Source organism: Haplochromis burtoni, unplaced genomic scaffold (genome assembly GCF_018398535.1).
Source record: "Haplochromis burtoni strain Fernald_Lab_line unplaced genomic scaffold, NCSU_Asbu1 Contig_134, whole genome shotgun sequence".
Lineage (NCBI taxonomy): Eukaryota > Metazoa > Chordata > Actinopteri > Cichliformes > Cichlidae > Haplochromis > Haplochromis burtoni.
Genome location: NW_024582495.1, coordinates 704,937 through 715,423, shown reverse-complemented (window position 1 = coordinate 715,423; position 10,487 = coordinate 704,937). Strand labels below are relative to the sequence as shown.

Below are 10,487 nucleotides of genomic sequence, written 5' to 3'. Positions count from 1 at the left end.
CCGTTTTCTGACAGGTGAATCCTTTATTCTAATAAAGACAAGCAGGCTGCTGAGCTCCCTGTTCAACAACCCAGGTGACGGACGGACTTGCAGAAAGAAAATCATGCTCCAACTCACAGATAAAGCAAAGTTTGTTTGCATAGAACAGAAATAAATACAAGTCTGTGCTTCGATATATGCATTTACTTTAATGCAATCCACAATGCATCAGCCAATACAAGACACAGCACGAATAGAGAAACTTCTAAATTTTCACTACTTAAATAATTAACTTTAACAACATATTTCTACCTGCTAAAGAGTCACGTTAAATACGTTGTTAAAGAAAGTTTTGAAGAATGAAGAACAGCAACATTTCAGATAAAACAACAAAGAGCTATGTGACATTTTTTTTGTGTAACTGGTCACAGAAATAACTTCTGAGATCTTGTGTCTGGAATAAATATACACGACAGAAAAAGCAGAAAGCAGACTAAAACATATAGAGAATTGAATATGTAAAATCAGAGACCTGATAAAACAGTATGGCCAAGCATTTTAGGAAACGTGTTCCTTCACTGAAACCCAGAACAAGCAAACATATAAACAGAGTAATATGTGTTCATTTAATGCAGTTTATACTATTTATTCCAGAAGCTTATTTCAGTAACTTTAATATAATCTTATCAGAGTTAAACAGACACAGTGATTGTGCGTCAAGCTGGCATGTTAGAAGACTGACTTCTGCTTTTTACTAATTGTAGAATTTGGGTCCAGGTGTGGCAGAGATGTCCTCATAGGGAGCGGTCTGACACAGGCGGAGGACTTCTTGTTTTTTCAGGACGAGGAAACAGAAGAAGGTGGTTGCAGCTTGCCAGCGACTGCTTCCTTCACAAATTCCCTGCAGGCTGAACGTGGGGTCTTTGCTGTCATGCTGGCTCTGCTGCAAACACAAACACACATAGACAAGAGTTTAATTTCCTGTACATCACCCCTAATCCTCTCCCATCCCTCTCATTGTTAAATTCCTGTCCACGCTGACTACAGTTTCTGATATTCAGGGTTAAGTAGGGCATGGGGCAGAAAAACACAGTACAGGGTGTCCACATTTAAAATAAACTTATTAAGTAAAATTTGATTGTCAACTAATTTTGTTACTAAATGGCTGCGATCAGATGTGCTAACCAACAGACCAGCAGGTCCTTTCTTTTTGGTAAGTATAAACAAAACTTAATCCCTTTACATTTATGTATATGTTAATTTTCTCTTTTTAATGCATGGTGAAGTTACATTTCTGGATAGTAACAACTCAAATAAGTTTCAGAAAGAGAAACAGAGACGGCCCCGGTATGCTAAGCTTTTTCTGGACTTTGCTACTCTCCTTTAGGTCAAGAAGATTTGTTCAGTTTTATTCTAATTAGTAAAAGGATACCGTTAAACAATTCTTGAATACAACATCTCCCTAAGGCCAACAATGATATCCAGAAGGTGGTGAGGTTATGTCATTGACATTGGGACAACTTTCATCTTGGAACCAGTATTAAAAAAAACCCCAAACCCTTTCCTAAACCTGGAAACTGGTTAGTGATTTCCTGGCGACCAAAGGTTGCTAGGGAAAAATGTGTTTTCTTCACATAGTTTCGAGTGGTTGTGGGAGGCTGCTCACACTCGCTAGATAAAATTGGTCGCAAAGAGGACGCCACACTCAAAACCTCCACGTGACTGATTTTGAACAATCAGATGTGCCCTATTTAAACCCTCAGTAGCAGGATCGCAGATGTCAAGCCAAGACTGTTAGCTGTCATTTACTCAACACTGAAATGTTTGCAGAGTAATCAGGATGTTGTTATCATATCTATACCATAACAGTCAGGTCTGAATTTTGTCTCGATCATGCGTTTTTCAGGAACCAAGTACTAATGTTAAGTCAGCTTATGTAACATCCAAACTGAAATTAAGTAGACCCCATGGGACAAACAACACTCCTGTGTCCTGAACATGCATTCTTCCCATCTATTTTAATTCCAGTTACATCCAAGATGGAGTAGCTGGTGCGACTTTAATTCTAATGTCCAACCATTTATTTTTAGAGTCTTACTTTTAGAGCGTTCAGAAGCTTCTGTGCTCGCCTGGTTATCCTCCTCTCCTCAAAGTCCTGGCTATTCAGCATAGACTGGAGGTAAGAAAGGCACCATATTTCAGTCAGTGATGCTGGGAACATCGCCAAGGCAGGGTGGGAAATGAACACCCGCCATCTGTCAAGTGCTAATAGATTGGAGCTCGTCTACTGTATTAGCTATTTTCACACACAATCATCCATTATTAGTTCACTTTCATTCCACAGTTAAGGTCGGTGAGAAGCAGAGGTTGGCAGAGGACAGTTTCCTGCCCTGCTTCTATTTGTAACTGTTTGTGTCCGCAAGCACCTGAGTGTGGAGGGAAGTTGACTGCGTGCTGTGCTCCAAGTAAGGCGGGTGGACAAATATGGAGTCTTCAGATGGAAGTGATGGATGAGTAAGCTCTGACCTGTTTTCATCCTGGTACAAAGAGCACAGATTATGAGCTATGGACAATGAAAAACAGTGAAAGCAGGGGAACTATAATAAATATATATTTTTTTACATAACATGTTAATACTTACTTGTGTGAGCTGTGAGTAGCTCTCACGCTGGCTGTCGTTGACGTGATCGTGTTCAGTCAGCTCAGTGTTGTGTGTTTTTTCAGGATCAGCTGATAAATCCATGACACTGACTTCTGTAGTGAGGGCACTTCGTTCCCTCTGAGCTAAGGAGCAGGACAAAGCACATACATTAAAAACAATATAGCACCAAATCACAACAACTGTCACTTCAAGGCGCTTTATACTGTAAGGTAAAGACCCTACAATAATGCAGAAACAACAACAACAAAAGAAATCTATGAGCAAGCACTTGAAAGCAGTGGGAAGGAAAAACTCAATTTCAACAAGAAGAAGCCTCTGGCAGAAACAAGCTCAGAGGAAAGATCATTTTATTATAATCTTTCCTACTTTCTCCACCATTCTTTTGTCTTTTTACCCTTCTGCCTCTAAGCTTTAACTTTGTTATATTACACATGTACTGTAATAACAGAAACAACACCATAGAAATGAATAAACAAACATAAAATACCTTTATGCTCTTCGTGGCGCATCTCCTCAACATCCTCACGTACACCACGGCGCTTCACTTGGAAAAAACTCCTAGCAAAAAGCTGGAAATGTAAAATGTGACATAACATTAATAGCAGGGATTCACCTTTGTCTATGCGCCAAAATGCAAAGTTTAATCAAAATCACGTCATAAAATCAAAAAGCCTTTACTTGATTTAAACTGGCTTATCTATTATCTTCCCATGCACCTCCAGAACGCCTCGAGCACGGCTGCTATTTTGAGACCACTTGGTGGAAGTCTCATTGTGTCCTCTCGCACTATATACATCAGCAATGAATGCTGGATCTCCTGCAGCGTGTCAAAATGAGAATCCTTTAACTGATTCTACATTTTGTGCAACTGAAGGAACTCACAGGGAAGCAAATTTGGCAAGTGACGAGTTATGATTGTTTCAGTGTGGCCAAAAGTCTCTTGCGTTTGGATCAAACCGTGTATTTGCAGTAATCATTACAGCGTTTCCACTGTATGCCCTCCCTCAGATAACTCAGCGATTTTCAGATGAAGACAACCACCAGAAAACCCAACACAAGCTAAAGCAACAAGCATGTTGCCGGTCCCACTCGTGATGCTTTTGGTCTTTCGGGCTTTACCTGAAAACTAGTTTTAGCCATCGAATTCACTATCATTACCAAAAGGTACATTAGTTTAAAAGACGAATGATTCCTCTGTAAATAGGTTTAAAGCTTGTCGTGAAATTGCAGAGTGCTCAGCTTAAATAGCAGCGCTGGAAGCTGTCTGGAAGTGGACCAGAAAAGGTTTTTGAAGGAGAAAATCATTTATGTGACTCCCAGAAAAAACAGACAATAGTGGTGATATTATTGTGGGATTAATATTGTTGAGAATGTAGCAGGGTTTCACCTCCTTTATCTGGAGCGATAAAACAGTGGAACACGGCTGTGCAAAGAGTTTATCTGCACCTCCGCTCTCTTTCCACTGCATTAGCTGCACAGTGGGCGGGGCCATGTCCAAAGGAGTGACCAGATCTGAAAAGTCAGAAAGCTGCTTTCTGATGCATTCGTTGCTCAGCTCTTTAGTCTGATCCACCACCAATTTGCGTTTCCTCTTCCCCTTCTTCCTCTCAGAGTTTGCTGAAGAAAAACAGTTAACCATACAAGAGTTTATGTGAGAAAAAGAGTGGCATTTCAGCTGTTCTGATGTGAGTGGCTTTTGATTGGCATGCTTGGTGCTTACGAGTGATGGGCACAGGTTCGAGAGCAAAGGCCTCCTCATTAGCGAGCAGGGTGGTCTGATTCGCCATCGGGGTCTCTACTTCCATGGAATCCGTTCTGTTAGCATCTGCCAAACATATGGGCTCTGTTCAGAGCAAACACAGCTCTTTACTTTCTTAATGAACAACACAATTCCCTTGCGCTGCTGTACAATCAAGCGCATATCACTTGCAGCTGTTTAAATTAAATTGAAAATGTGATTTAAATAGCTAATGTAAAATACAGTCACAATGAAATATCACCTTGCTGATCATATAAAGGCGAGCTCGGCAGGTTTTCATTTTGTGGATTCTGCTGGATGAATTCTGTGGCCTCAGCATTATCACTGGACTGCGCCAGAAAATCTACAAAGTCAGTGAAGGAAAAAATAAAACATATAATTAATATGTTTTATTTTAATTCAATTTTAATTCTGCTATGTGAAAAAGCAAAAAAAGAGACCATCTGCAACCATACAACCATTCATTATTAAAAACTAAAAAGCAGATAGGAGCCATGCCGTGTCTCAAAGGCTATTTATTCTTTGTGTTACAGTTCAGATGTTGGATCCCTGAGAGAATACATGAACACGAGTCCTGTCAAGGACCTGAAGGCCCAGACAGACAGTCTCCTCTCACAAACACCAAAGCTAATAGCAGATGTGAGCAATCCAGGTCAAACATTTCAGTTTATAACCAGGACAAGGATTGCAAACACCACTGGACAAAGGAGAGCTTTGATTGAGTTTATAGCATATCCTGTGACATTTTACTCAATCACCTACTGCAAGAATGGTTTATACTCCTTTTTTGATCTGTATGCATTTGGTGACAAAACACCAATTTTTAATGGCCTGCTGAATACTGATATATTTGAAAGAATATTTTCTGGCATCACAACTTTACAGTAAAGGTAACACTAGAGTCAGTCAGTATCCCAGAGAGGGATCTGTTTTTAAATGTTCTTCTGGCTAAAAACTGACTGTAAACTGATCCTCATCAATTCACGTAAGACTACCGAGTAATCAGCACCTCCAAATCTGAGGAGTTTAAGTATCTCGGGGTCTTGTTCAAGAGTGATGGGAGAAGGGAGCGGGAGATCGACAGACGGATTGGTGCAGCGGCTGCAGTGATGCGGACGCTGTACCGGTCTGTTGTGGTGAAGAGAGAGCTGAGTGTAAAAGCGAAGCTCTCAATTCATCGGTCGATCTACGTCCCTACCTTCACCTATGGCCACGAGCTGTGGGTAGTGACCGAAAGAACGAGATTGCGAATACAAGCGGCGGAAATGGGCTTTCTCCGAAGGGTGGCTGGCCTCTCCCTTAGAAATAGGGTGAGAAGTTCAGCCATCCGGGAGGGGCTCAGAGTAGAGCTGCTGCTCCTCCACATCGAAAGGAGCCAGTTGAGGTGGTTCAGGCATCTGACAAGGATGCCCCCTGGGAGAGGTTTTCCAGGCATGTCCCACCGGGAGGAGGCCCCGGGGCAGACCCAGGACACGCTGGAGAAATTATATCTCTCGGCTGGCCTGGGAACGCTTTGGTGTTCCCCCGGATAAGCTGGAGGAGGTGGCTGGGGAGAGGGAGGTCTGGGCTTCTCTGCTTGGGCTGCTGCCCCCGCGACCCGGCCCCGGATAAGCGGAAGAAAATGGATGGATGGAATACCGAGTAAGTCAAATCCTCGGTCCTCATCCCCGAATGCATCTCCATGTTGAGCCAAGCTCTGGAAGCTCACATCCATCAATACATTATGATAACTTTGGCGCTCATCTCCTACAATCAACGACAAGTAAGGGAAGAAATTAATAATATTCTATGACAGAATGAAATCAGGCTCAACAGAAACAAAAACAATAACAACTCAACTTAAGCAAGAAAACAACTCCGCTCTTACCAATGTCTGCAAAGTTTAGAAAGTTATTTCCAAAATCCTCTTTCAGAGTGATTTCCTCCAATCGACACTGGTTCAGTGAAAAGTGGTCCACAACATCTATGTCACTGGTGTGTGGACACAAACAGAATACTTATTCATCAGGTTTAAATAAATAACAAGTAATTAAATTATGTATGATTGCAGGGCAGCCTTACTTTAGGAAGTCAACACAGAATTATAACTTAGAAAATAGGTAAGTCCACAATCAGCCTTATATTTTTTTATATATTTTATATGAGCAATCCTTCTATTCATATCCTTTTATATTGACAAGCATGTCATAAAAATCAATTCTATAAATGACAGGTTAGACGTGTTGGAGAAGTGAGGAAAACAGTGCCTGGGGTCTGGAAGCTGGGGATCAAAGGTAGTGAAATCTTCGACCAAGGTAATCGCTTTTATTGTGGCCTCAAGCCCCTCCACCGGCAGATCTGTCTGACCTGGTGTATTATGAGAGAAAGAGCATGCAGGTAAATTAAGTTTTCACACCATAGGTTTGATGAAAGACTGTTTGCTGTGATCGTGTACATGAGAAAACCACAAATCAGCTCAAGTTCTTGGGGTTGAAAACGTTCCTTCTTAAAATATGTTGGTTAAGCACTTATGTCATAAATGGGATACGGTCTGTTACCACTTTAGATACATATAAGTGAAACTAATGCATTCTAACACATAGAGCATGTTTTCATAAATACTCCTTTCATGAATATTGCAATATGCCATTTTTGTTGAAGCTTTTTGCTGCATTACAAATAAATGGCTAATATAAAATAAATGATTACATGGTTGGTTCAAAAACAAACAAAACAAACACACACACAGTCTTATGTACCATACACTGTAACTTTAATAAACCCAGGAATAATTGTAGGATTGTTAGACTGGATTAATCGTATTAAAATCTGAATGGAAATTTTTTTACATGGCAGTTAATCAATTTCTGAAAACCATCCTTTCCTTATTATCAGCCGATAAGACCATTTCCCACACCCATAAACATAAACTACTCTACACTCTTTTTATATTGCCAACACTTTACTCACTTTTAGTCACTTACAGTTATTTACCTTTCAGTCACTTTAATTTTAAAACTGTGTATATACTGTATATTCTGTGTATTTATTATCTCACTCCTATTGCCTGTTTATGCCCTGTCCTCATCTTCAACATCATGCTGCTCTGTTGTATCTTAATTGCCCCTTGGGGATAAATAAAGCCTTTCTGATTCTGATCAGATTGTGAAATAAGTTGTGGTTCCGCTAAAATTCAGGTTTTAGCTTTATTTATTTACGAGGAACTGTCACATAAACTGTACAACAATAGCTGCTCCGATTAAAAATATTTTACAATGTTATTCTGAAAGAATTTAAATTATTTAACGCACACACAGACACACACGCGCAAACACACACAAACTTCAACAAGGCGGGGTTACCTGGCCTAAAAGCTGTTTTAATCTTAATCAGGGCATCGCTGCAGTCTGCAAGGAGATACTTTGCTTTTCTGGAGTAGATTCGAACCACACCAAGGAGCAGATGACCAGATGTCCGCAAACCAATTCTCACCTACAAAGAACACACAAACTGATGTCTCAGACTCACTCTTTATATAGTTAATATAAAAGATTAACTAAAACTAGCCATTAAAAAGCGTTTTAGTCATTTCAGGGATAAAATCATGATTATTTAACTCAAAGACTAAAAAAAAAAGTGTGTTTATTTAAACTTAAAAAAGTAGACACCTGACACTCATCTCCACCCTGCCTGTGCTCTGTATAAACCCAGAAAAGGGAAAGCAATAGTCTTTATCACTGTGGTTAAATTTGTTAAGAAAACTATTTGTTTAATAAGACTGGGATGTCTGATTGTGTTGTGTGTCAGCTGCCTTCACTGTAAAGTTTCACGTTCATATTGTGCTATCTACTTGCCCATGGGAAAATACCTCCTATACTCTAATAATTAAAAAGACAAAAAACAAAACAAAAAAAACAAACAAACCCCAAACTAAAAATAACATAAAAACCGAAATGAACCAAGCAAATTCACTTTAGGAACTGACTGAAACTAAACGGAAATGAAAACAGTTCAAATAGAATAGAATGGTCCTTTATTTTCATTGCTCAAGCACAACGAAAAATCATAAAGCTAATGTCAACATAAAACTATAATAACTGGCTTAAGTTATCCCATAATATGTGGTTATGGATATGCGCTTTGAAAACGTTTACCTTTGGTGAAATTATTTCTCTGATAGTTGTTTCCAGGTTGCATTCAAAAACATGGGCCTTTGTTAGCTTCTTTTCCCAGTGGGCTGCTAGCCAGATTTTGGCTAGTGATCCGCGCTTAGAAGTGAAGAGTTGTGTGTAGAACATCATGTTGGTAAGTTAGCTGTCACCTGTGAGGGAAATATCAGTGTTTGTTTAATTATGTTTCACGTCTCGGCTGAATTTTCTCATGCTGATTTAGCTAAGTTTAGAAAATAGGTGTTTCCTTGACCGCTAACTAAGCCTGACTTCTACTGTCAATGTCCTCTAACTAAGTTAGCTAAGAGTTAGCTACGAAGCTGTAAGCCTATCAGAATTTTTTCAAGTGAGTTTAACTTCTACTGTTATCAGTGACGCTAAAAGCATAAAGGGGTTATAATAATTAATTTTACACAAGCGCAGTAAAGGCCCGACACAAACACAGCCGCCTACCTTAACTTTGAAAGTGCCGCCTTTTGACATTGAACAGCATAACACCGCCAGGGGTTATTCTGGCGCCATTTACGTCAATTAAAAAACAAACAACAACAGCCAGTTGATATAAATGGCCACAAATATATATATATTTTTTAAAACTACTAACATTATAAAAGTACCTGTGGTATTAAAAAAAAAAAGAAATCACACATTTCACTATTCAAGCTTAAGTTGAAAAGAAATTCACATATTTAAAGAATTTTTAATCAATTATTCATAAGAAACCTTATTAGAACAGCAAAAGAGTGCTTTCCATTAGTTATGTTCATCGTCATTAAAGTTAGTCTTCCTCTAACAATACTGGTCTCTAGCTGTCTAAGTAGTGCTCAAGGACTTTTGCAAAGTGCAACACCATCCATCTATCCAGAAAATATGGCCTATTTTCTTTTTCCCTTTTCGCTGCTCCCTTTAATAGTCGCCACAGATCATCTGAATCCATCTCACCCTAACCTAACATCCTTCTCTCTCAGGTAAACTAATCTACCTTAACTACCTCTACTCCTTGCAGCTTCACTCTGACACATCTCTCCCTGTCATTTGCACACATGTATTTTGTCTTATGTCTGCTGACATTCATTCTTCTTCACTCCAGGCTGTCTGCCAGTTGCTCCCTACTCTACTCAACGTCATACTCCATGGAGATCCCATATGTTAAGTACCTATAGTACTCTTATGCCCCAATCACCACTACAATAAAGTTACCAGGACATACATATATGCAAGTACTCCATAAAACTGCCCACTCCCAATTCTCAACTTTTCCACCAGTCCCAGTTGAGAGTACTATTTAATATACAATATAATGTTTGATAATGTATGATAACAGCATGGAAACAACTCTTAATTTGTTATATGTAAGTACTTTCCTCAAGGAGAGCTTTAATCTACATAGAATAGAATAGAATAGAATAGAATAGAATAGTCCTTTATTGTCACTGTACATGTACAACAAAATTGTGGGTGCTGCACACCAACTGTGCCAGAATAAAATATAAATAGTAGACAGTAGGGATAAATAGCAAACAGGAATCAATCAAGAGGGATATATATACAAAACAAGGGAATATATATACATAAATCTAAACTATTCTATTCTATGCTCTCTTAAATAATAGAAAGTCACACACTGGAGAACAAAATAGTCACAGAGTGCTTGGAGGTAGTGCAAAGAAAAGTCTTGGTCTGAATAGAGTCCGTGTGTGAGTGGCCTGAGTGATAAGGTTACTCAAACATTGGCTCAGATTGGTGAGGTGCGTGTGCGTGGGGTGTGGGGGGATAGTGTTTATTGACAGTCCGAATGGCCCAGGGGAAGAAGCTGTTTGTGAGTCTGGAGGTGTGGGACCAGATTGACCTGAGGCGCCAACCAGAAGGCAGTGATGGCCCTGGTTTTACTTAGACTTTAGGTAATGCTATGTTATACTGCTTCCAACTTCTACACTAA

General features: G+C 39.5%; 1 protein-coding gene across 4 annotated transcripts; it reads right to left on the bottom strand.

The window, feature by feature from the left end:
- Positions 1-199: 199 nt before the first annotated feature.
- On the bottom strand, positions 200-9,096 carry rad21l1 (RAD21 cohesin complex component like 1). Of its 4 annotated transcripts, none has more exons than XM_014336241.2 (14): positions 9,002-9,096; positions 8,534-8,700; positions 7,742-7,871; positions 6,647-6,746; positions 6,268-6,371; positions 6,039-6,146; positions 4,642-4,743; positions 4,362-4,466; positions 4,029-4,258; positions 3,129-3,210; positions 2,621-2,763; positions 2,406-2,516; positions 2,078-2,152; positions 201-922 (listed from the first exon to the last, which is right to left on the bottom strand). In XM_014336241.2, the coding sequence occupies exons 2-14, from the start codon at positions 8,678-8,680 to the stop codon at positions 734-736; spliced, it is 1,626 nt and encodes a 541-aa protein (XP_014191727.1). In that variant the 5' UTR covers positions 8,681-8,700; positions 9,002-9,096; the 3' UTR covers positions 201-733. The 4 variants fall into 4 exon arrangements, with proteins under 4 accessions (XP_005930734.1, XP_014191727.1, XP_014191726.1 ...); XM_005930671.2 differs by having other exon boundaries at positions 204-922; positions 4,362-4,484; XM_005930672.2 differs by lacking the exon at positions 2,078-2,152 and having other exon boundaries at positions 200-922; positions 4,362-4,484.
- Positions 9,097-10,487: the final 1,391 nt, after the last annotated feature.

What these genes read in the sequence shown, in the direction of transcription:
- rad21l1 (XM_005930671.2), bottom strand. Translation starts at nt 8,680, where the DNA reads ATGATGTTCTACACACAACTCTTCACTTCTAAGCGCGGATCACTAGCC. An exon ending in GAGAAATAATTTCACCAAAG is followed by an intron (nt 7,872 to 8,533) that starts GTAAACGTTTTC and finishes TGTTCTTTGTAG; the next exon opens with GTGAGAATTGGTTTGCGGAC. An exon ending in TAAAACAGCTTTTAGGCCAG is followed by an intron (nt 6,747 to 7,741) that starts GTAACCCCGCCT and finishes ATAATACACCAG; the next exon opens with GTCAGACAGATCTGCCGGTG.